Below are 26,566 nucleotides of genomic sequence, written 5' to 3' on the forward strand. Positions count from 1 at the left end.
GTTGTCGGAGAACGTGGTGAAGGCGGTTAGCTTGCCAGAGTTTAAAAAGGGGTTAGACGGTTTCCTAAAGATCAAGTCCATAAACCACTACTAAATGGACTTGGGAAAAATCCACAATTCCAGGAATAACATGTATAGAATGTTTGTACATTTGGGAAGCTTACCAGGTGCCCTTGGCCTGGATTGGCTGTTGTCGGGGATAGGATGCTGGGCTCGATGGACCCTTGGTCTTTTCCCAGTGTGGCATTACTTATGTACTTATGACCATGGAAGTTGATACCACCAGTACTGAGATGCCTGACTTCTCCATATGTTCTTCACTGTTTATGGAAGACCTGTCACCTCCTAGGGATATTGTACATAGGCCCGAGACATAACAGACATGTCATGATGGTGTGGATAACATGAGGAAGGACTTAGTGAAGCTAGAGGAATGATCTGGAATTTGGCAGCTTAGATTTAATGCTAAACAAAATGCAGGGCCATGCATTTGGGCTGCAAAAACCCAAGGGAATGGCACAGTTTGGGGGATGAAGGACACTTGTGCACAAAAGAGGAGCAGGACTTGGGTGTGATCGTATGTGATGAACCTAAGATGGCTAAACTGGTGGAAAAGGTGACTGCAAAAGCAAGGTATGCTTGGGTGCATAGGGAGAAGAATGGCCAGTAGGAAAAAGGAGGTGATGATACCCCCTGTAAAAGACTCTAGTGAGACCTCATTTAGAATATTGTGTACAATTCTGGAGACTGCATCTTCAAAAAGATATAAACAGGATGGAGTTGGTCCAGAGGGCGGCTACTAAAATGGTCATTTGTCTTCATCATTAAGTGTATGGGGACAGACTTAAAGATCTCAATTATGTATACTTTGGGGGGAAAAAAAGGTGGGAGAGGGGACATATGATAGACACATTTAAATACCTAAGGGGCATAAATGCACAGGAGGCGAGTCTCTCTCAATTAAAAGGAAGCTTTGGAATGAGAGGGCATAGGATGAAGGTGAAAAGAGACAAGACTCAGAAGTGGAGTGGCCTAGTGGTTAGGGTGGTGGACTTTAGTACTGGGTAACTGAGGAACTGAGTTCGATTCCCACTTCAGGCACAGGCAGCTCCTTGTGACTCTGGGCAAGTCACTTAACCCTCCATTGCCCCAGGTACAAATAAGTACCTGTATACAATATGTAAGCCGCACTGAGCCTGCCATGAGTGGGAAAACGCGGGGTACAAAATGTAACAACAAAAAAAAAAGTAACAGAGGAAAGGATGATTAATTCGTGGAATGACTTCCTGATGGAAGTGGTGGAGATGAAAACAGTATCTGAATTCAAGAAAACTTGGGGCAAGCACATAGGATCTCTAAGGGAGTAGATGGCATGGATAGGCAGACTGAATAGGTCATATGGTCTTTACCTGCCTACGTTTTTTTTTTTTATGTTTCTATTCCTGTGCAACACTGGGTGTATTTCCTATGACACTGGCCAAAAAAACAGCCACAGTGAAAAGTGAATGACAGCAGTAAAATTTAATAGATGTTGTTTTATGCACTAGCAGGCCACAGCCATACAAAACAGGCCAAAAATTTGATGAAAAACCCTAATCAGTGATAGCTGAACAGTACATGACAAAAACAAGCCAGTTGGGCTCAATGGAAATGAACTGAGTGAAGTGGTGTTCCAATGCCATGTACAGCACTCCAGGAAGCTCAGTAGCCTGAGATTACTTTGCTGGCCTAGGGCAGATGACATCATCCACTTGTGAAGACTCTTATGCTGCTCACCCTCAGAAATCACTAAAATCATGAGCAAGATGCCACTGAAGTAATAAACAGTTGACATGAAAGTTAACACCTTTGGATATAGTTTTCTTTTAATAGATGTGCATATATACAAATGGAAATAATTTTTAAACAATTTTTTTTCTAAGTCAGAAACCAAAATATCTAACATTGAGTGTTAAGGTCCCTTTCCAAAACTCTGCTCTACACATACCAGAATGCTGTAAGGGTCTGGAAGTTGATAGTCTCCAATACATGCTCAGGCGCATTGAGTTCTAGTAGTAGCATAATGAAGATGCGGTGATAGGGTAGCTGTTGGAATTCACTTTGCCGCACATCATGGTCCTGCAGGAGGACCCCAACAACAATCCCAAGAACCTGCCATCAAGAAGTCAGATAATATACTTTGAGACAAAAAACAAACAAAGCAGAAATTGACTTCACCATAATCCCAGTAACCAATGGGAAAATTCAGAAATTTCAACATTTCAAACAAGTTAAGGAATTTCATCCACATTCTCATGCTTTATGATGCTAAGAACTATTCATATGGATCATATGCTACAATAATGTGAAAGGTAAAACACAAACTTGTTGCGCTTGCTTATCTGAATTTTGCAACTCACTCTAGGCTCTAATTTGAGTGTTTGTAAAAGCCATTTCCATGAGTAAACCAGTGCTTTACTAGCAGTAAAGGGCTTTTATAAAACTTTTCTGTCCCATGTGCCAGTAACATTATGCACACACAGCCCGATCTTGAGCCACAGCAGTGACAATATTAATTTAAATGCTGGTGCTGAGTATATGGGTATATTTTACCATTTTGAATATATGTACAATGTGGTCATTGAGACTGCTATTCAGCAGACCTAAACTTAATATATGACTTATCTAGATAATTACTGAATTTCACATCTAGATAGGTAATCTCAACACCTTTCTTACACAAACAATATCAGCCAAAAAGCCATTTGAACAGACCAATATCTGTAAAAGGGTTAAAAATCCATGGATAGTGAAGCTATACATTCATTGGTTTAGGGTGGACAATTTTATTTGGATATTGACCCTGTAGTTCCTAAAAGCCCATATTCAAGATACAGTGGGGGAAATAAGTATTTGATCCCTTGCTGATTTTGTAAGTTTGCCCACTGACAAAGACATGAGCAGCCCATAATTGAAGGGTAGGTTATTGGTAACAGTGAGAGATAGCACATCACAAATTAAATCCGGAAAATCACATTGTGGAAAGTATATGAATTTATTTGCATTCTGCAGAGGGAAATAAGTATTTGATCCCTCTGGCAAACAAGACCTAATACTTGGTGGCAAAACCCTTGTTGGCAAGCACAGCGGTCAGACGTCTTCTGTAGTTGATGATGAGGTTTGCACACATGTCAGGAGGAATTTTGGTCCACTCCTCTTTGCAGATCATCTCTAAATCATTAAGAGTTCTGGGCTGTCGCTTGGCAACTCGCAGCTTCAGCTCCCTCCATAAGTTTTCAATGGGATTAAGGTCTGGTGACTGGCTAGGCCACTCCATGACCCTAATGTGCTTCTTCCTGAGCCACTCCTTTGTTGCCTTGGCTGTATGTTTTGGGTCATTGTCGTGCTGGAAGACCCAGCCACGACCCATTTTTAAGGCCCTGGCGGAGGGAAGGAGGTTGTCACTCAGAATTGTACGGTACATGGCCCCATCCATTCTCCCATTGATGCGGTGAAGTAGTCCTGTGCCCTTAGCAGAGAAACACCCCCAAAACATAACATTTCCGCCTCCATGCTTGACAGTGGGGACGGTGTTCTTTGGGTCATAGGCAGCATTTCTCTTCCTCCAAACACGGCGAGTTGAGTTCATGCCAAAGAGCTCAATTTTTGTCTCATCTGACCACAGCACCTTCTCCCAATCACTCTCGGCATCATCCAGGTGTTCACTGGCAAACTTCAGACGGGCCGTCACATGTGCCTTCCGGAGCAGGGGGACCTTGCGGGCACTGCAGGATTGCAATCCGTTATGTCGTAATGTGTTACCAATGGTTTTCGTGGTGACAGTGGTCCCAGCTGCCTTGAGATCATTGACAAGTTCCCCCCTTGTAGTTGTAGGCTGATTTCTAACCTTCCTCATGATCAAGGATACCCCACGAGGTGAGATTTTGCGTGGAGCCCCAGATCTTTGTCGATTGACAGTCATTTTGTACTTCTTCCATTTTCTTACTATGGCACCAACAGTTGTCTCCTTCTCGCCCAGCGTCTTACTGATGGTTTTGTAGCCCATTCCAGCCTTGTGCAGGTGTATGATCTTGTCCCTGACATCCTTAGACAGCTCCTTGCTCTTGGCCATTTTGTAGAGGTTAGAGTCTGACTGATTCACTGAGTCTGTGGACAGGTGTCTTTCATACAGGTGACCATTGCCGACAGCTGTCTGTCATGCAGGTAACGAGTTGATTTGGAGCATCTACCTGGTCTGTAGGGGCCAGATCTCTTACTGGTTGGTGGGGGATCAAATACTTATTTCCCTCTGCAGAATGCAAATAAATTCATATACTTTCCACAATGTGATTTTCCGGATTTAATTTGTGATGTGCTATCTCTCACTGTTACCAATAACCTACCCTTCAATTATGGGCTGCTCATGTCTTTGTCAGTGGGCAAACTTACAAAATCAGCAAGGGATCAAATACTTATTTCCCCCACTGTACATTAAAAATTTTTTTTGATTTCATTTAATTAAATTTTGCATGACATGCAGCCAAGCCACACGATACCATCATATATGCTCTGGCCCCAAGAGACAGAGAGAAATTGAAAATCCTGACTGAATCCTTCAAACAGAAAGGCTACAACCCCAAAATGATCTCCAGGAAAACTGCCTCTTAAACCCAGGGAAAATCTATTGCAGTACAAAACTTCAAAGAGGTGTCCCCCTTGTAGTGACATACAATCTAGAGCTGCAAAAATTGAGAAAAATTGTAAAAGACCTACAGCCACTACCTCCAGGAAGATATTACTCAAAGATATTCCCAGCTCCACCAGTGCTGGCCTTCTGACAACCACCAAATCTGAAGCAAAAATTAGTGAAAAGCAAGCTCCCAACAGAAGCTGACAAAGAAGAGACAGACACTAGTCCGTATTATATAGCCAACTGTAAATTGTGCCGGCACATATCACAGGACCACATGGGAAAAATATTTAACAAAAGGATGTTGCAGATGCTGCATCACAAATGCTGCATGTATTACTCAACGCAGAAACGTGAAGAGTGTTATACTGGGGAGACAGAACAGATGCTAAAGACAGAATCAACACTCTCAGGCATCACATTAATAATGACAACACCCATGGCAGTAAGCACTTTTCAAAACCTGGACAGTGCATCAACGACCTTATGGTCAGAATCCTAAGAGGTAACTTTAAAACGAGCAACCAAAGTTTCACAATTTGAGTTTATCACTTTACAACCACACAATTATACTTATTTGCCACCTTCTCATTACCTGTCCACCTCTCCCTGTCGCCTCCCATCAATCCTCAACCCAAAGCACTGACTGCTTTTTATCTTTCACTATATATTTTTTGATATTACCATCTTTTGCTCAAAGTATCACCTTATTTTCCTCTGTTTTATTTATTTTCACTAGATACTTATAAATGTGGTTAATGAATCCCAATAAACAACTTAAATAAATAATGTAGGTCTCATGTAAAAATAATGAAAGCCAAATACAAGGACAGATATTTCTCAGATACAACTACTAATTATTTTGTTTAAAAGATTCACAAATGCATACCTCAAAATTTTAGTTCTTCCTACACTCTGTTTTATAAAAATATGATTGTATATTCTTGCAAAGTTACATCCACTACTGATGGTACTAATTTTCAGGTGTCCAGATGACTAGTATTCAGCCATGTTTATTGATTTAAAACACTAGTAAATCTACAATAAAATGCCTTTAAGCAATCCTCTTAAACCTCTAGAAGCAACAGGACACAGAACTGCCAATTTATTAGGTATGAACATTTGGTTTCCAGTATGATTTGGCTAATTATTCTGCACATAAAAAATGCACACTAAATCAACCTTATATGCATAACCTCAATGTGTGTAAATGTATTTTTATTAACACCGGTTAATCCACATTTCATGCTGCTATCGAAAACAAATAAAAAAAACCAAAAATACTGAAACTGATCCAAAAGCTGAAACTTTTTCCAAGTATATCCCTACAAATTCCTGTTCAAAAAGTATCTAATTGGTTCATGTAGCATGTAATTTGTACCAGTTAATAACCTAATCTTATTTTAGGAAGTAATGACACTTCTGAACGTTGCTTCTTTTTAAGGGTAATGGGAAAATGTATTGCTTTTAGAAGAATTTGTAAAGCTTTAAACATTTGAACCTACTTTAAAAAAAAAATGGGATGCTAAAGATAATGTTTGCTTTTTTCATAGGCCCTTTTTTTTTTTTTACCACTTCCAAAAGTACAAGGACTAACGGACACACAATGAAGCTACTATGTAGTATGTTTAAACAATTGAAGAAAATATTTATTCACTCAACATGTACTTAAGCTCTGGAATCCACTGCCAGAGAATGTAGTAAGAGATGTTAGCATAGGCGGTCGGTGCCCCAACTGTTTGGGGAGGCTAAAAGGGGCAGGGTTAGGGGTGGTACCAGGGGTGGGGCTTACATCCATAATTGTCTAAAAGAAAATAAATAAGTAAAAGTAAAATAATCACAATAATACCTTTTATTTAATACTAGTAAAAAAGGCCCGTTTCTGTTAGAAATGAAACGGGCGCTAGCAAGGTTTTCCTTGGAGTGTATGTTTCAGAAAGAGCGTGTGTGAGAGATGGCGCGTGTGTGTCAGAGAGAGAATGTGAGAGAGAGAGAGAGAGAGAGACAGAGTGTATGTGTTTGTGCGAGAGAGAGAGTGTGTGAGAGACAGTGTTTGTGCTTCTGTGTGACACTGTGTGAGAGAGAGGGACAAAGACAGTGAGTGTGTGAGTGAGAGTGTATGTGGCAGACAGAGAATAAGTGACCGTGTGTGGTGTGAGGAACCCCCTCACCCCCTCCCTCCCTCTCCCCTGCCCCCTTGCAGCCAGGCATGTGCAGCGACCCTCCTCTCCCCGTGTTCCCCCTGCAGCCACCCATGTCCAGCATCCCCCTGCAGTCACCCATGCCCATCAACCCTCCTCTCCCCCTGCTGCGTCCTTCCTGTCTCCTCTGCTCCCCCTGCAGCCACCCATGTGGTCTCAGCCCCCCCCCTCAGCATCCCTCCTGTCCCCCTGCAGGCACGCATGTGCAGCATCCCTCCTCTCTCCCCGTCCCCCCTGCAGCCAGCCATGTCCAGTGACCCTTCTGTCCCCCTGCCCCCCCTGCAGCTACCCATGTCCAGCGACCCTCCTCTCCTGTGCAGCCACCCATGTCTGAGGACACGCCTCTCCTTTTTCCCTGTTCCTCCCCTGTGGCCAGCCATGTCCATCGACCCACCTGTCCCCCCTGATGACCACCAACCCTTCTGTCCCCCTGCCCACCCTGCAGTGTCCGTCCTGTATCCCCTGTCCCCCTTGCAGGCACCCATGTGGTGTGTGGAGCCCCATCCCTATCTCCCTGTTCCCTGCCCCCCCTGCAGCCACCCAAGTGCAGCGACCCTCCCCTCCCCCTGCTTCCTTCCAGCCACCCATGTCCAGCGAGCCCCCCCTTCCCCCCCCAGCCGGCGCAGCACCCAAAGAAAGCCCCTTGTCCCCCCCCCTTCGCGCATCACCCGACCCCCCCCACCGTGGCACATCTCCAAGCCCCTCCCCCCATCAACCCCCTCGCCACCCGCAACCACTAATACAAAATGTCTGGCGGCTGCTGCTTCTGCTATTCAGCAGCAGCAGCCCATACATAAAGAAAACAAACAAACAAAAAAAATCCTCCTAAAACGCACCTCTGTTGAGATGCATCTCACATTGGCTGAAGTCTCAGCATGCGCTCCTCCTCTCCCCTCAGACGTCTCGGCATTTCTCCGGGGTCTTCCGGCAGGGGCACTGACGTTGAGGGGAGAAGAGGAACGGCTGCAGAGACGTCAGCCAATGTGAGATGGTTCTCCACGAAGGTGCGTTTTAGGAGGTTGTTTTTTTGTTTGTTTGTTTTCTTTATGTATGGGCTGCTGAATAGAAGCAGTAGCAGCTGCCGGACAGAGTTTGTATTAGTGGTCGCGGGTGGTGAGGCAGTCGATGTGGGGGGGGGGGGGGGGGGGGGAGGGGCTTGGTGAAGCGGCAGGGGAGGGGTTGGGTGATGCGGCGAGGAGGGAAGGGGGGTAGCGGTTTTCTGATGCCCCATTGCACGGGTTGTTGTGGCGATGCGGCGGGGGGGGGGCACACTTAGAGGTGCATCGTCGAGGCTGTGTGTGTGTTTGTCTGTGTGTGTTTCTGTGCGTTTGCGTGTGTGTGTGGGGGGGGGGGGGGGGTTGCGGGTGGCTTTTGTGGTCGTGTGGTTGGGGAGTTTGCCAGCTGTCTGTAGCGATTCCTAGACAGGGGGAGGAGTATGGAAACACTCCCCCTGCCTGGGTCGTTGTTTGTTGGAGGGGGTTGCCAGTTGGTAGGGGTGCCTTTATGGATCCCTTTACTCTCTGTGTTCTGCCCTCGAGGGCAGGGCAGAGAGACATGATGAGTTGGATGGCTTCACCACCATGAACTTACGAACTGTTTAAGGATTTTGCAGATGGCTTCAGTGGTTGTCTTCAGAATGTTGAGGTAGTGTTTTATGTACAGATGCGGCGTGGCTGAGGGCGGGTCTATGAGTGAGGGTGACTGGTTCTAGCCTATGAAGACTACAGGAATTTTGTGCTTCTCTGCCTTGGAGTGAGCTTCAGAACGTTCAAGGTGGGCTTTATTAATATAGATTAGATATGTATCATATGTCAAAGAAAAAAGTGGTTGCTCAAAGCATATATTAACCAATGTATACTATTAAAAAATGTTAATTATTAAACACTGCTATTCCCATCCATGGAAAATCCCAAAATGAAATGGTCACAATAGTTAAGTAACATCCAGCGACTAGACTTCACATCATAGGTGTCAATGATCTGCTCAGGGTTAATATCTCCAACAAGATCACTTTCAATGTTCAGTAAACATAAAGCTGTCAGTCTTTCTTGACCCATTGTGGATCTCAGCTAGTTTCATACACATCTCATATATATTTATTATTTCATTTATACCCCACATTTTCCCAACTGTATCAGGCTCAATGTGGCTTACATCGCACCGCAGAGGCGAACGCCAATGCAGTAAATTAATCTAATACAATAATAAATCTACAACTGAGTATAAGGTAAAACTGAGAAAGATAGAGCTGATGGAACGCTGGGAGGGGAAGAGGGGGGATGGAGGGTGGGGTTTGAAGTGGAAGATAAGACCTAGCAATGTGAAACTGATATGGAAATCATTGGTTAGCATTTTGGTTGTATTAGAAATGTTTTACACACAGTAATGTTTATATATGAAAACAATAAATAAATAGTTAAAAAAAATAAATAAATCTACAACTGAAGTAATAGGGAGGAAGGGGAAGGAATGAAAAGAACAGGGGAATATGAAGGCAAAATACTGAACTGGAAAGTTACCTCAAGAAGTCAGACTCAGCATGCAGCAATACTGGAGAAATTAAAACTTAAATGCAAAATATCACAGATGCACATTTCCAAAAGATGGCATATTTTGAATAAAATATTTTTTTCTACCTTTGTTGTCTGAGCATTTAGTTTTTCTATTTGTTTTGGTCCCAGTGTCTTCTGTTTTATGCAGTGTCTTCTTTCCATTTGATATGCAAAGTATCACAGATGCACATTTCCAAAAGCTGGCATATTCTGAATAAATATTTTTTTCTACCTCTGTTGTCTGAGCATTTAGTTCTTCTATTTGCTTTGGTCCCAGGGTCTTCTGTTTTATGCAGTGTCTTCTTTCCATTTGATATTTTTTTCTCTCACCATGCCCACCATCCTCCTGTGTCCTTATGCGTCCTGTCTACCCTCTGTAGCTCTGTCCCTATTCTTCAGTGTCCCGATCCAACTCTTAAATTCAGTAGTTTTCCCTCCATCCATATCCAGCATTTCTCCTCACTCCCCTCCATCCATGTGCATCTACTTCCCTCCCCTGCATCCATGTCCAGCATTTCTCCTCTCTCCCTTCCCCTCCATCCGTGTGCATATCCTTCGTCTTTCCTTCCCTCCAACCCTGTCCAACATTTCTCCTCTCTTCCCTGCCCTCCATCCATGTGCAATCTTCCAGTCTTCCCTCCCCTCCGTCCATCCATGTCCAGCACCATCCCTCTTTCTCTCCAACCCTTCCATCCCTCTTTCTCTCTCCATCCTTCCACCCATTACCCTCTCCTTCTTTCTAGACAGTTCTCTCTCTCGACCCTTTTCCATTCAGCATGTCCTCTCCCAATCCTTCCAGTGTCTTTCCTCTTTCCCTCCCTACCAGCGTCATCCCTCTTTCTGCCCCCTCCATCCAGCATTTTCCCTCTTTCTCCCTCCTTTCATCCAGCATTTCTCCGTCTGACAGCTAGGGTCTCCCCCCAGTTTCTCCCCAGCAGCTTCTCTCTCTCTCCTGCCCATGTCCTCCTCTTTCTCTCCCCATCTTTCCACTCATCTCTGTACCCCTCTTCCATCCAGCATCTTCTCTCTGGCTCTCCCCTGCTCTTTTCCATGTCCCTGGCTCTTCCCTGCTCTTTTCCATGTCCCCTCTTTTTCTCCCCTGCTCTTTTCCATGTCCCTGGCTCTTCCCTGCTCTTTTCCATGTCCCCTCTTTCTCTCCCCTGCTCTTTTCCATGTCCTCTCTTTCTCTCCCCATCTCTCCCCTGCTCTTTTCCATGTCCCTGGCTCTCTCCTGCTCTTTTCCATGTCCCCACTTTCTCTCCCCATCTCTCCCCTGCTCTTTTCCATGTCCCTGGCTCTCCCCTGCTCTTTTCCATGTCCCCTCTTTCTCTCCCCATCTCTCCCCTGCTCTTTTCCATGCCCCCTCTTTCTCTCCCCATCTGGCTCTCCCCTGGTCTTGTCCATGTCCCTGGCTCTCCCCTGCTCACTCCCTCTCTCTCTCCTCCAGCGTCCTCACTTCCCTACCGTTTCCAGCCACGTTCTCTCCATCCGGGCCTCTTTACAGCAGCACCAACACAAGAACAGAAAGAAGTGCGGAGCCACAGCAACCTTCAAGCATGCGCTGCTGGCTCTGCCAGTCCTCTGCCCAAGGAATGAGAAATTGATGTCAATGGGGGCAGAGGACGGCAGAGCTGACAGCGCATGCCTGAAAGGCTGCTGCGGCCCCGCACTTCTTTTTGTTCTTATGCTGGCTGTTGAGAGAAACGGCAGCAGCAGATCAACGCAGTGCTTGTTCCTGCTGCTGCTCAACAGAAGCGGTAGCAGCAGAATTCATTGGGAGTCTTGGCAGGTATATGTATCAGGCTACATTTGGAGGAGGCGGCAGGCGGGGAAGGTCACAGCTGGGCTGGGGAGGCTTAGCCTCCCCAAGCCTCTTATACGGGGCGCCTATGGATGTTAGCATAACCAGATTTAAAAAGAGGTTAGACAAGTTCTTAGAAGAAAACGTTCACTGGGATAAGCAGCAAAAAATCCATTTTACTCTTTTGGGATCTTGCCAAGTACATGTGACCTGAATTGGCCATTGCTGGAAACAGGAACAGGGCTCAATGGATCTTCAGTCTATTCCTGTATGGCTAATGTTATGAACTTAAAATAGTCATGGGCAGTCTGCTCTCAGCATAAGTCCAAAATGGGCTGAAATTATTAAAACAAAAGAAAAAAAATACCACCACCTACTCCTTAGATCCATTTTTTTTAGGGTAAAGGGAACCATATTTACATATTGAACTGTATTACATCAAGGTACCTTTCTGTTTAGGAGTTTTGTATCTCTCACATCATTTAAGCATGTAGTCTGTTTCTCCAATACCATACCAATATGAGGGGGGTATATCCTGTAACCAGTGATGAATATACATTTTCCCCTATTATATATGCTGGCAAGATCCCAAAAAAGTACAAAACATTTTATACTGCTTATCCCAGAAATAGTGGATTTTCCCCAAGTCCAATTTAATAATGGTCTATGGACGTTTCCTTTAGGAAGAAGTCCAAAATTTTTTAAACCCTGCTAAGCTAAAGCGAAGTTACTTACCTGTAGCAGGTATTCTCCAAGGGCAGCAGGCTGATTGTTCTCACATACGGGTGACGTCCACGGCAGCCCCAGGTCCGGAAAATCTTCCTAACAACAAAGGTTGCTAAAGCCTTCGAGCGCGCAGGTGCGCACACCGCGCATGTGCAGCCATCTTCCCGCCCGTTGCGCGAGAGTCCCGCTTCAGTCAACTTATGAAGCAAAACCAAAGAAAGGAACAACTCCAAAGGGGAGGTGGGCGGGTTGGTGAGAACAGTAAGTACATAAGTAATGCCACACTGGGAAAAGACCAAGGGTCCATCGAGTCCTGCAACCTGTCCACGACAGCAGCCAATCCAGGCCAAGGGCACCTGGCAAGCTTCCCAAACGTACAAACATTCTATACATGTTATTCCTGGAATTGTGGATGTCCATTTAGTAGCGGTTTATGGACCTGTCCTTTAGGAAACCGTCTAACCCCTTTTTAAACTCTGCCAAGCTAACCGCCTTCACCATGTTCTCCCGCAACGAATTCCAGAGTTTAATTACGCGTTGGGTGAAGAAACATTTTCTCCGATTTGTTTTACATTTACTACACTGTAGTTTCATCGCATGCCCCCTAGTCCTAGTATTTTTGGAAAGCGTGAACAGACGCTTCACATCCACCTGTTCCACTCCACTCATTATTTTATATACCTCTATCATGTCTCCCCTCAGCCGTCTCTTCTCCAAGCTGAAAAGCCCTAGCCTCCTTAGTCTTTCTTCATAGGGAAGTCGTCCCATCCCCGCTATCATTTTAGTCGCTCTTCTCTGCACCTTTTCCAATTCTACTATATCTTTCTTGAGATGCTGCGACCAGAATTGAACACAATACTCAAGGTGCGGTCGCACCATGGAGCGATGTAACGGCATTATAACATCCTCACACCTGTTTTCCATACCTTTCCTAATAATACCCAACATTCTATTCGCTTTCGAGGGCGGACTGTCTGAAGGGGCAAGCCCGCTCCAAATAGAAGGCCAATGCTCTCTTGCAGTCCAACGTATGCAACTGATGTTCAGCAGGGCGGGTAGGAGGTCGAGGAAAGAATGTTGGCAAGACAACTGACTGGTTCAGATGGAACTACCGACACCACCTTCGGCAAGAACTTAGGGTGAGTGCGAAGGACTACTCTGTTATGATGAAATTTAGTATAGGAAGCATGGGCTACCAAGGCTTGAAGCTCACTGAATCTACGAGCTGAAGTAACAGCCACCAAGAAAATGACCTTCCAGGTCAAATACTTCAGATGGCAGGAATCCAGTGGCTCAAAAGGAGCCAGTCAAAAGCCCGTCCTTTGCTTTTACTGGGGCGCTGCAGGGTTCTGTCGAGGCGCACGCTATTGACATGAACGAGCGCGCTGGGGTTGAGCCTGAGCAGGCTAGAGAGAAGGTGGATTGTACCTCTGCTTAGAGTAAGCATTGGGAGCATTCCTCCTTCCCCCGTAAAAACGTCTACCTGATGAGGTAGATGCTGAAGGTGCCCGGTGGGAGAGTTTGTCGAATGCGGTTTCCCGAATGCTCTACCACCTGTTCGACTTTCTCGCCGAAAATATTATCCCCCCGGCAAGGAACATCCGCAAGCCGCTGCTGGACTCGATTGTCTAGGTCAGAGGCACGCAGCCATGAAAGTCTGCGCTCTCTGAGGAGGGGCTCTAGACACCACATCAAAAGAATCATAAGTACCCCTGGACAGGAATTTACGACACCTTCAGCTGCCTGACCACCTCCTGAAAAGGCCTGGCCTGCTCTGAAGGGAGCTGATCGACCAGGTCTGCCAGTTGCTTCACATTGTTCCGCAAGTGAATGCTCATGTACAGCTGGTAGGACTAAATTTTGGAGATGAGCATAGCTGACTGGTAGGCCTTCTTCCCAAAAGAGTCCAAAGTCCGAGTCTCCCATCCCGGGGGAGCCGAGGCGAAATCTCTCGTACTTTTGGCTCTCTTGAGAGCAGAATCCACAACCCCCGAGTCATGAGGCAACTGGGCCTTCATCAACTCTGGGTCCCCATGAATCCTATACTGGGACTCAACCTTCTTAGGAATGGTGGGGTTAGATAGTGGTTTCATCCAGTTCCTCAACAGTGTCTGCTTAAGGACATTATGAAGAGGAACAGTGGATGACTCCTTAGGTGGCGAAGGATAGTCCAGGACCTCGAAAATCTCAGCTCTGGGCTCATCCTCAGTTACCACTGGGAAGGGAATGGCCGTAGACATTTCCCGGACAAAGGACGAGAAAGACAAACTCTCCGGGGGCGAAAGCGTTCTCTCTGGCGAAGGAGTCGGATCAGAGGGAAGACCGCAAGACCCCTCAGAAGAGAAATATCTTGGGTCTTCCTCTGCTTCCCACGAGGCCTCTCCTTCGGTATCGGACAGGAGTTCCCTGACTGCAGTCTGAAGCCGAGCCTGTCTCGACGTCGAGGAGCTATGTCCTCGATGGCGATGCCGAGAAGTTGACTCCCGTGCCGGCGGCAATGAAGCTCCCTCCATCGACGGAGAGTCAACCCGGGGGGCAGCTGAGGCCGATGCCGCAGGTGGCACCGACGTCGAGGGCCTCACCACAGGCGGGGAGCCAGTCACCGCATCTATCGACAGTACCATCGGTGCAAGCACCTTTGGTACTAGGACAGAATGTCGCAGCAGCCTTTTCAGGATCCCTGGAAGAATGGCATGGAGGCGCTCGTCCAGAGTGTCTGTCGAGAAAAGCTGTGGCGTCGGTACAGGAGTAAAGGCTAGAATCTGCCGAGGCGGCGGCGGTACCGGGCTGTCCGGAGCCCGGCGCATCGAAACCTCTTGTATGGAGGGTGAGCGGTCCTCCCAGCGTTGACGCTTCACGGGGGCCGATTCCCTTGACACCCCACAGCTCTCGGTACCGTGCCGAGAAGGGGACCGATGACAGTGCTTCTTACCTTTGCTCGAGACATGTCACCAGTACCCCTCGGTACCAACGAGGAGGGCGTGGAATCCACAAGCCTCCTCAGGGTCGGGTCTGAAAGGGGTCGGTCACAATGGCCCTGTACCGCAGGAGCCCTCGAGGCAGGTGGAGACCCACTTGATGGTTCACTGCTGCCAGCATGCGATGGTCTCTGGACAGCCATTACCTGCGCTCCCGAGGTCGATGCACTCTCCGGTGCAGACATCGACACCGCCGACTTTGGTACCGCTGTCGACACCGAAGTACCGGGCAAAGCTCCAAACAGGTGTTCCCGTTGAGCTTGACTCGATGCTTGTGTCCGCTTTTTAAGGCTAAGACACAACTTACATACGTCTGGGCGATGGTCAGGCCCAAGGCACTGGATACTCCACGCGTGAGGGTGGGTGTCTGAGATTGCCCGGTTGCACCGAGTGCACTTCTTGAAGCCGCTGGCGAGCCACAATGTCATTGATGGAAAAATTTGCGATGGTGCCAAAGGAAGGGCACAAAAAAGGGAGAAAACCCGTATGGGTGGCCAAAATGGCCACACACGACAACGAAAGGAAACTTGAGGACAAACTAAAAAAACTAAGGGGAAAAAAAAAACTAAACAGCTCATGCACGAGCACGACAAAAGAAAAAAAACGGCGAAAAGCCGACTAAAAACCCAAGGCTCTTCTTTTCTGGGGCACAGAACCGGCGTAAACAGCCGCTCTTGACCGTGGAAAAAAGAAGACTGAAGCGGGACTCTCGCGCGACGGCCTGGAAGATGGCTGCGCACTTGCGCGCTCGAAGGCTTTAGCAACCTTTGTTGCTAGGAAGATTTTCCGGTCCTGGGGCTGCCATGGACGTCACCCGTATGGGAGAACAAGCAGCCTGCTTGTCTTAGGAGAACACTTTAGCTATATCCCAATAAAGGGCTGGACTGTCTAAATAAACATCATTTCCTTATACAGATTTCACTTCTGCAAAAGTCAAGAAATTTCCTGTCCCCATAAAAAAAATTTGTCTAGAAGTGAAGTTATACTCAGTTCTGGACATGGCAGAGTGTGCCCCAGATAAAGTATAATCACGGTCCACCAGATGCAAAGTCTGCCACATATCCAACAGGTCCAGAACGTCAAATAACGGAATACCCCTAGAAACATGATCCATCCAGCAAAGGATCTCAGACTTCATTAAAATCCATCCTAATAAAAATGGAAAGCCATCAAAGCCCTGAAGATGTTGAATAACTTGCTCATAAAAAGTCAACTCCAGCTTTTCTGTCCTTTGTGGGAACCTCAGAACAGTGTCCCATCCAAAAGATTTTTGTTGCTCTTTAGTGTCTAAGTGCATTTCCTGTAAAAATAAAAAGCTATTGTAATCTGTTTCTGATTGAAGGCTTGTAAAATCTTCTGTCATTAATAGTGATGAAATACCAACTACATTCCAAGCTGCAATATTGAAAAACATTAAGTAACACCTTTTGCAAAGTAATATATGCAGATTCAAATACTTCCTTAACAGGGCAGCAGACACAAACTAGCCAGTATCTCCCCCAAATGGTTTGAAGAACCCCTCTACTTATTATCCCTTCACTCTAAGTAGGATAACCTCCTCATCCCTCCCCCTCTGCCACACCCTCCATGCCCTTAAGATTACCCATCTTATTATCCTCCCTGTCACCAATTCCATCCATCCCTTACCATCCCATTCCCCACCATTACATTTGCGCCCTATAGTGCCAGACTTCTGTAGCCATCCCTGTTTACCCTCCAACAACAACAACAAAAAAGTACACAATTATAAGGTGGCTACCCTTTCAGTTCAAGTCAGCACGACAAAGATATGCACAGCTATGCATACCGGTATTAGAGTTGTGCTAAGTAGGAAGCATTTCTGGTTCAGTCAGGCAAGCCAGGAGCACTAAAGTTCCTGGAGAGTCAGTAATTCAAAAGACTTGATATTGAGTTACAAATTATGTTTAGTCTGCACTTCTATAGGCACATTTTGCATAGCCTGGAAACCTGTCTAGGGTTCTCCCGGGACAGGTTTGGGAACCCCTGCCTTACAGGCAGATGATCAAAATCCCCACGCTGTTCCAAACAGTGCTCTAAAAATAGTGCTGGAACAGCGCGGGACATTACTGGACCTATGATCAAAGTTAACTGCATACAAATTTAAGAATGCAATTCTCTCTGATCACGGGGTAGAAGTGCGGGAGGATTGTGTCTGAGCATGCGCTCAGGCACAATCCTCCCGCACTTGTTTGACAGGTCTGGGCTGTCAAAAGCCCAGACCTGTAAAACACAGGGGCTGGAGGTCCATGGGACCACCAGACCCCAAGTATCCCTGCCCCGAGCCAGGCAAAATGGGGGCTGGAGATCCAGTGGAGCTCCGTTCCCTCCGACACAGATTCAGGGGAGGCTGGAAATCCGGTGGGTCTTCAGCCCCAACCCCCCTCAGATGTCTCTGGTGGCCTAGTGGGCAATCGATGAACCCCCCCCTGTAGTGACAGGGGGCCAGAGGTCCAGTGGACCTCCGGCCCCCCAACACAGGTTCAGGGGGGCTAGAGATCAGAGGGGTCTCCAGCCCCCCCCTCAAACCCCCAGCAATCCTGAGATGTCCCTGGTGGCCCAGTGGGCTGTGGTCAATCCCCCCCACCCCCTTCCTTGTTGGGATGCGTTGGGCGGGGCTTCACACCATATAAGGGAGAAATTGCCAGGAAGCACTGGGCAGGGCTGGGAGCCGTCATTTTGCAGGCAGCGCCGATGGAAGAGGGAGGCCACCTCCCTCCTCCAATTTAAGGTAGGGGGTGTGGGGGATTGACTGCGGCCCACTGGGCAACCAGGGACATCTCAGGATTGCTGGGGGTTTGAGGGGGGGCTGGAGACCCCTCTGATCTCTAGCCCCCCCTGAACCTGTGTCAGGGGGGTTGGGGGAGACCAGAGGTCCGCCAGAACTCCAGCCCTCTGTTTGGGGGGAGAGGGGTGTCGGTCGGGTTCGGTCGACTTGGCTCGGGGCTCCTGCGGGAGCTGCTGCATTGGGGGGAATGGGCGGCATGCTGGCATGCAAATGCATGCTGGATAGGGCTCACCATTGCTCCCCAATGGTCTGCAAACCTTAATACCAGCTCCTAGCTGGCGTAGGTTTTGCCATGGACAGCAAGCCAATCTTTGGCACGCTGGTCGCTGATAATTGGGGATGAATAAGTTTAGCCCTGTTTTGCATGTATCTGCATGCTAGTTGCGTTCAGAGCCTGCATGTTGTTTCATGCGCTCAGGGGCTCTGATGAGGAGGTAGCAAATGCAGGCGCTAGTATGGCCCATTAGTGTCTTGCCTGCTTACATGCATGACTTCTCATCATGCTGCAAATTCACAGTTCTCTTCAATGTTAACATAGCTTGACTCAGGAAGAATTCCTCCAAGTGGTGGGAAGGATTGTGACTACTAAACTGTTGTCTTTAGAAAGCACCTGTTAAAATGTAAGCAATTGTTTTTGCTGAAGGAAAGTGGTTTCATCTAGTTACTTAACAGGGATTCCCTAAGGGTTGTCTTCAATAAGTACATAAGTACATAAGTAGTGCCATACTGGGAAAGACCAAAGGTCCATCTAGCCCAGCATCCTGTCATCGACAGTGGCCAATCCAGGTCAAGGGCACCTGGCACGCTCCCCAAACGTAAAAACATTCCAGACAAGTTATACCTAAAAATGAGGAATTTTTCCAGTCCATTTAATAGCGGTCTATGGACTTGTCCTTTAGGAATCTATCTAACCCCTTTTTAAACTCCGTCAAGCTAACCGCCCGTACCACGTTCTCCGGCAATGAATTCCAGAGTCTAATTACACGTTGGGTGAAGAAAAATTTTCTCCGATTCGTTTTAAATTTACCACACTGTAGCTTCAACTCATGCCCTCTAGTCCTAGTATTTTTGGATAGCGTGAACAGTCGCTTCACATCCACCCGATCCATTCCACTCATTATTTTATACACTTCTATCATATCTCCCCTCAGCCGTCTCTTCTCCAAGCTGAAAAGCCCTAGCCTTCTCAGCCTCTCTTCATAGGAAAGTCGTCCCATCCCCACTATCATTTTCGTCGCCCTTCGCTGTACCTTTTCCAATTCTACTATATCTTTTTGAGATACGGAGACCAGTACTGAACACAATACTCCAGGTGCGGTCGCACCATGGAGCGATACAACGGCATTATAACATCCGCACACCTGGACTCCATACCCTTCCTAATAACACCCAACATTCTATTCGCTTTCCTAGCCGCAGCAGCACACTGAGCAGAAGGTTCAGCGTATCATCGACGACGACACCCAGATCCCTTTCTTGATCCGTAACTCCTAACGCGGAACCTTGCAAGACGTAGCTATAATTCGGGTTCCTCTTACCCACATGCATCACTTTGCACTTGTCAACATTGAACTTCATCTGCCACTTGCACGCCCATTCTCCCAGTCTCGCAAGGTCCTCCTGTAATCGTTCACATTCCTCCTGCGACTTGACGACCCTGAATAATTTTGTGTCATCGGCGAATTTAATTACCTCACTAGTTATTCCCATCTCTAGGTCATTTATAAATACATTAAAAAGCAACGGACCCAGCACAGACCCCTGCGGGACCCCACTAACTACCCCTCCTCCACTGAGAATACTGGCCACGCAATCCTACTCTCTGCTTCCTATCTTTCAACCAGTTCTTAATCCATAATAATATCCTACCTCCGATTCCATGACTCTGCAATTTCTTCAGGAGTCTTTCGTGCGGCACTTTGTCAAACGCCTTCTGAAAATCCAGATATACAATATCAACCGGCTCCCCATTGTCCACATGTTTGCTTACCCCCTCAAAAAAATGCATTAGATTGGTGAGGCAAGACTTCCCTTCACTAAATCCGTGCTGACTTTGTCTCATCAGTCCATGTTTTTGTATATGCTCTGCAATTTTATTCTTAATAATAGCCTCCACCATCTTGGAACTCCCCATAATTTTTTTCAAACCACAGAAGCCAACCAAAAATATAACTGATCATGAAGGAATGGAGCCGTACTCTAATCCTCAGAAGCCACAGAGGGCTGACTTTCTAAATCTACTTGCTCACCAACAGGGTCTATTTAAAGGAATGCTATGTGAATGTGTGGTGTGTGAACCCCCACTGCAGTCTTGCAAATCTTCTCAAATCAGGTATGTCTTCAATGGCAACCTATATCCTCACATACGGTTCTAAGGTAAGATTGCCCTGAACATAAAGCGAAAGCTACATACCTGTAGAAGGTATTCTCCGAGGACAGCAGGCTGACTGTTCTCACGAATAGGGTGACGTCCATGGCAGCCCCTCCGATTGGCGATCTTCACTAGCAACTAGCCCTCGCGTGCGCATGCGCGACCGTCTTCCCGCCCGAACACGCTCGTGTTCGTCAGACCAGTACATAGCAAAGACAGACAAGGGAAGACACAACTCCAAAGAGGCGGCGGGCAGGTAGGTGAGAACAATCAGCCTGCTGTCCTCGGAGAATACCTTCTACAGGTATGTAGCTTTCGCTTTCTCCGAGGACAAGCAGGCTGCTTGTTCTCACGAATGGGGTATCCCTAGCCCCCAGGCTCACTCAAAACAACAAACATTGGTCAATTGGGCCTCGCAATGGCGAGGACATAACTGAGATTGACCTAACAACAACAACTAACAGAGTGCAGCCTGGAACAGAATAAAAATGGGCCTGGGGGGGTGGAGTTGGATTCTAAACCCCAAACAGATTCTGCAGCACCGACTGCCCGAACCGACTGTCGCGTCGGGTATCCTGCTGTAGGCAGTAATGCGATGTGAATGTGTGGACAGATGACCACGTCGCAGCCTTGCAAATCTCTTCGATAGTAGCTGACTTCAAGTGGGCCACTGACGCTGCCATGACTCTAACACTATGAGCCGTGACATGACCCTCAAGAGTCAGCCCAGACTGGGCGTAAGCGAAAGAGATACAATCTGATAGCCAATTAGAGATGGTGCATTTCCCGACAGCCACTCCCCTTCTGTTGGGATCAAAAGAAACAAACATTTGGGCGGACTGTCTGTGGGGCTGTGTCCGCTCCAGATAGAAGGCCAATGCTCGTTTGCAGTCCAATGTGTGCAGCTGGTGTTCAGCGGGGCGGGTATGAGGACGGGGAAAGAATGTTGGTAAGACAATTGACTGGTTCAGATGGAACTCAGACACCACCTTCAGCAAGAACCTAAGGTGAGTATGGAGGACTACTCAGTTATGATGAAATTTGGTATAAGGAGCATGAGCTACCAAGGCTTGAAGCTCACTGACTCTGCGAGCTGAAGTAACTGCCACCAAGAAAATGACTTTCTAGGTCAAGTACTTCAGATGGCATGTATTCAGTGGCTCGAAAGGAGGTTTCATCAGCTGGGTGAGAATGACATTGAGATCCCATGACACTGTAGGAGGTTTGAAGGGGGGCTTTGTCAAAAGCAAACCAGCGAACAACTAAAGGTTGTCCCGAGATCGGCTTACCTTCCACACGGTAATGGTATGCACTAATCGCACTATCATGAACTCTTACAGAGCTGGTCTTAAGACGAGACTCAGACAAGTGCAGAAGGTATTCAAGCAGGGTCTGTGTAGGACATGAGCGAGGATCTAGGGCCTTGCTCCTCCATAAAAAGAAGTAACTCTTTTTAGTGGAATCTTTCCTGGAAGCAAGCAAGACCCGGGAGACACCCTCAGAGATACCCAAGGAGGCAAAATCTATGTTCTCAACATCCAGGCCGTGAGAGCCACAGACTGGAGGTTGCGATGCAGAAGCGCCCCCTCGTTCTGAGTAATGAGGGTCGGAAAACACGCCAATCTCCACGGTTCTTCAGAGGACAACTCCAGAAGAAAAGGGAACCAGATCTGACGCTGCCAGAAAGGAGCGATCAGAATCATCGTGCCTCGGTTTTGCCTGAGTTTCAGCAAAGTCTTCCCCACCAAAGGTATGGGAGGATAAGCATACAGGAGGCCTTCCCCCCAATCCAGGAGAAAGGCATCCGACGCTAGTCTGCCGTGGGCCTGAAATCTGGAACAGAACTGAGAGACCTTGAGGTTGGCTCCGTTAGCAAAGAGATCCACCAAGGGGGTGCCCCACGCTTGGAAGGTCTCGTAGATCACTTTGGAATTGAGCGACCACTCATGAGGTTGCATGATCCTGCTCAACCTGTCGGCCAGACTGTTGTTTACGCCTGCCAGATATGTGGCCTGAAGACACATGCCGTATCGGCGAGCCCAAAGGCACATTCTGACGGCCTACTGACAAAGGGCGAGATCCGGTGCCCCCCTGCTTGTTGATGTAATACATGGCAACCTGGTTGTCTGTCTGAATTTGGATAATTTGGTGGGACAGCCGATTCCTGAAAGCCCTTAGAGCGTTCCAGACCGCTCGTAACTCCAGGAGATTGATCTGTAGACCCTGTTCCTGGAGGGACCAACTTCCTTGGGTGTAAAGTCCATTGACACGAGCTCCCCATCCCAGAAGGGACGCATCCGTCGTCAGCACTTTTTGCGGCTGAGGAATTTAGAAGGGACGTCCCAGAGTCAAATTGGATCGAATTGTCCACCACTGCAGGGATTGAAGAAAACTGGTGGGCAGCTGGACTACATCCTCTAGATTCCCAGCAGCTTAGTACCACTGGGAAGCTAGGGTCCATTGAGCTGATCACATGTGAAGATGATCCATGGGAGTCACATGAACTGTGGAGGCCATGTGGCCGAGCAATCTCAACATCTGCCGAGCTGTGATCTGCTGAGACGCCTGCATCCAGGAAACGAGGGACAGGAGATTGTCGGCCCTCGGCTCTGGAAGGTAGGCACGAGCTGTCTGAGAATCCAGCAGAGCTCCTATGAATTCGAGTATTTGAACTGGAAGAAGGTGGGACTTTGGATAATTTATCACAAACCCTAGTAACTCCAGGAGTCCAATAGTCATTTGCATGGACTGTAGAGCTCCTGCCACGGAGGTGTTTTTCACCAGCCAATCATCGAGGTAAGGGAACACGTGCACTCCCAGTCTGCGTAGAGATGCCGCCACTACCGCCAAGCATTTTGTGAACACTCTGGGCGCGGAGGTGAGACCAAAGGGTAGCACACAATACTGAAAGTGCCATGTTCCCAGACGGAATCGAAGATACTGTCTGTGAGCTGGCAGTATTGGGATACGAGTGTAAGCAACCTTTAAGTCCAGAGAGCATAGCCAATCGTTTTCCTGAATCATGGGAAGAAGGGTGCCCAGGGAAAGCATCCTGAACTTTTCTCGGACCAGATATTTGTTCAGGGCACTTAGGTCTAGGATGGGACGCATCCCCCCTGTTTTTTTTTCCACAAGGAAGTACCTGGAATAGAATCCTAGCCCTTCTTGCCCCGGTGGCACGTGCTAGACCGCATTGGCGCTGAGAAGGGCGGAGAGTTCCTCTGCAAGTACCTGCTTGTGCTGGAAGCTGAAGGACTGAGCTCCCGGTGGGTAATTTGGAGGCTTTGTGACCAAATTGAGGGAGTATCCTAGCCAGACTATTTGAAGAACCCACTGGTCGGAGGTTATGAGAGGCCACCTTTGGTGAAAAAATTTTAACCTCCCCCCCAACCGGTAGATCGCCCGGCACGGACACTTTGATTGCGGCTATGCTCTGCTGGAGCCAGTCAAAAGCCTGTTACTTGCTTTTGCTGGGGAGCTGCAGGGGCCTGTGGAGGCGCATGCTCTTGACGAGAATGAGTGCGTTGGGCAGCAGGCTGGCGAGGAGGAGGATTGTACCTACGCTTATTAGAATAGGTAAAAGTCCGTCCTCCCCCATAAAAACGTCTACCAGTTGAGGTAGATACTGAAGGTGTCCGGCGGGAGAATTTGTCGAAAGCGGTGCTCCACTGGTGGAGCTGTTCTACCACCTGTTCGACCTTTTCTCCAAAAATATCCCCCCGGCAAGGAGAGTCCGCTATCCGCTGCTGGAGTCTATTCTCCAGGTCTGAGCTGCGCAGCCATGAGAGTCTGCGCATCACCACACCTTGAGCAGCGGCTCTGGACGCGACATCAAAAGTATCGTAAACACCCCTGGCCAGGAATTTACGACACGCCTTCAACTGCCTGACCACCTGCTGAAAAGGCTTGGCTTGCTCAAAGGGGAGCTTGTCCACAAAGTCCGCCAACTGCCGCACATTATTCTGCATCAGTGGCGTAGCAAGGGTGGGGCGGTGGGGGCGGTCCGCCCCGGGTGTCATCGGATAAGGGGGGTGCTCTGCTCCCGCTGCTCCGCCTTAGAAATTTTTTTTTTTCAAAGCGCCGGAGAGTGGCAGGCAGCGCGCCTCGCGTCTGCTCTGCTAGTAAAGAAGATCTCGCTGACGTCGTCGTCCTTCCCACACTGAGACCCGCCCGCCCTCGTGGTAATAGGAAGTTGCCTCAGAGGGGGGCAGGACTCAATGTGGGAAGGGCGACGATGTCAGCGAGATCTTCTTTACTAGCAGGACAGACGCGAGGCGCGCTGCCTGCCACTTTCAGGCGCTTCGAAAAAATTTTTTTTAAAGCAGGACAGGGTAGGAGAACGGATCTCAGGTTGGGTCAGGGGGGGATTCAGAGGGGAGAAAGGGATTGGGGAGGAGTGGGGACGCTCAGAGGGGTGCTTAAAGGGGATTAAGGAGGGTGGGTGAGCATCAAGGAGGGGAAAAGGGGATTGGGGAGGGGTGGGGGAGCTCAGAGGGGTGCTTAAAGGGGATTAGGGAGGGTGGGGAGCTCAGAGAGGGGAGAAGGGGATTGGGGAGGGGTGGGGGAACTCAGAGGGGTGTTTAAAGGGGATTAGGGAGGGTGGGAGAGCATAAAGGAGGGGAGAAGGGGATTGGGAAGGGGTGGGGGAGCTCAGAGGAGTGCTTAAAGGGGATTAGGGAGGGTGGGGGAGCTCAGATGGGTGCTCAGAGAGGGGAGAAGGAGATTGGGGGGGAGGGGAGTGCTCAGATGGGAGAAGGAGTCTGAAGCTGGATCTGGTGTCTGACAAGGGGGCAGGAGGGAAAATGGGTCCATGCCTGGGGCAGGTAGGAGAATGGGTCTGGGGCTGAAAGTGGGGGGATGCAAGGCATGTGGTGGATGAAGGGGACTGGAACTGGGGGCTGAAAAGAGGGGGCAGAGAGAGAGAGGGGACAGATCCTGGACGGAAGGGGGGCACGTGAGGGAGGGCAGACGGATTGAAGGGGCAGAGAGAAAGAGCAGATGGTGGGTGGATGGAAGGGGCAGAGATAGAGGGCAGATGTTGATGGAAGGGGGAGAGAGAGATGGCAGACTGGGGCAGACAGTGGATGGAAGGGGCAGAGAGAGAGGGCAGAAGTGGATGGAAGGGAGAGAGCGAAGACAGATGCTGGATAGAAGGAAGACAGTGAAAAGATGAGGAAAGCAGAAACCAGAGACAACGAACTGTAAATATATATTTTTATTTTTTTGCTTTAGGATAAAGTAGTATTGTAGCTGTGTTAATAAATGTTTATAATAGAACATGTAAATAAGGTAATCTTTTTATTGGACTAATTTTAATACATTTTACTTTCAGAGAACAAAACCCCCTTCCTCAGGTCAGGATAGGACACTAACAGTACAATACTGAATTGACCTGAGGAAGGAGGTTTTGGCCTCTGAAAGCTAAATGTATTAGTCCAATAAAATGATATTTGTTTTATTTCTATTTGTTAATTTGTAAAGTGGTGATTGGTATTTGTTAGTTTTTTTCAAATTTACATCTGCTGTCTTTACATTTTGCACAGTACTAGAGGACATTTTCTGTTTCTGTGGTGTTGCATTGTATGCAGAGTCTGGCATCAGGGGTTCAGTTTAATTTTTGTCTAAATAGAAAGTTTATGATTACTTATTCTATAGTGGATTAGGGTGTATCTATTTGTGAAAAAAACATGACTTTCGGTTGGCATTGACTGTGCAGGATCGACGATCTGTACTAATCTGTCTGTTTTCGTTTTACAATAGGTGAATTGATGTTCTAGTGCTCACTGTAGTGTTTAAGATGCATTCCTTTTCCTCGTGTGACTCGTACAAATTACTGCTTATGGTATGGTAGAATTGCTCTATAGGTCATGAGTGTTTTGTATTCTCGGTATGCCTAGTACTGGATTTCGGGGGGGGGGGGGGGGGGGGTGGGTGTTAAAAAATGACCGGCCCCGGGTGTCAACTACCCTAGCTACGCACTGCTCTGCATATGAATGCACGTGTAGAGCTGGTAGGACTGAATTTTGGAAATGAGCATAGCAAAATGGTAGGCCTTCCTCCCAAAAAGAATCCAAGGTTCGAGTCTTTGCCCGGGGGCGCCGTAGCATACTCCCTAGAACTCTTGACCTTCCTAAGGGCCAGATCCACCACACCAGAGTCGTGAGGTAACTGAGTCCGCATCAACTCCGGGTCCCCACGGATCCGATCTTCTTGGGAATGTGGGGATTAGTTAGCGGCTTCGCCCAGTTCGCCAGCAATGCCTTCTTGAGGACATGATGCATGGGTACTGTGGATGATTCCTTAGGTGGTGAAGGATAGTCCAAAAGCTCAAACATTTCAGCCCTTGGCTCATCCTCCGTAACCACAGGGAAGGGAATGGCCGTAGACATTTTTCGGACAAAGGCCGCGAAAGAGAGACTCTCGGGAGCAGAAAGCTGTCTTTCAGGAGAGGGAGTGGGATCA

The 26,566-nt window shown here is 47.9% G+C and overlaps 1 protein-coding gene across 1 annotated transcript in view; it reads right to left on the reverse strand.

Annotated features, from left to right (window-relative positions):
- CNOT1 (CCR4-NOT transcription complex subunit 1) overlaps positions 1-26,566 on the reverse strand; it is a 1,017,784-nt gene that overhangs the window by 174,302 nt on the left and 816,916 nt on the right. Inside the window, 1 exon segment of the mRNA XM_030203593.1 lies at positions 1,988-2,151. Coding sequence (XP_030059453.1) covers positions 1,988-2,151 — 164 coding nt within the window.

The sequence above is a fragment of the Microcaecilia unicolor genome, chromosome 5, assembly GCF_901765095.1.
Source record: "Microcaecilia unicolor chromosome 5, aMicUni1.1, whole genome shotgun sequence".
Lineage (NCBI taxonomy): Eukaryota > Metazoa > Chordata > Amphibia > Gymnophiona > Siphonopidae > Microcaecilia > Microcaecilia unicolor.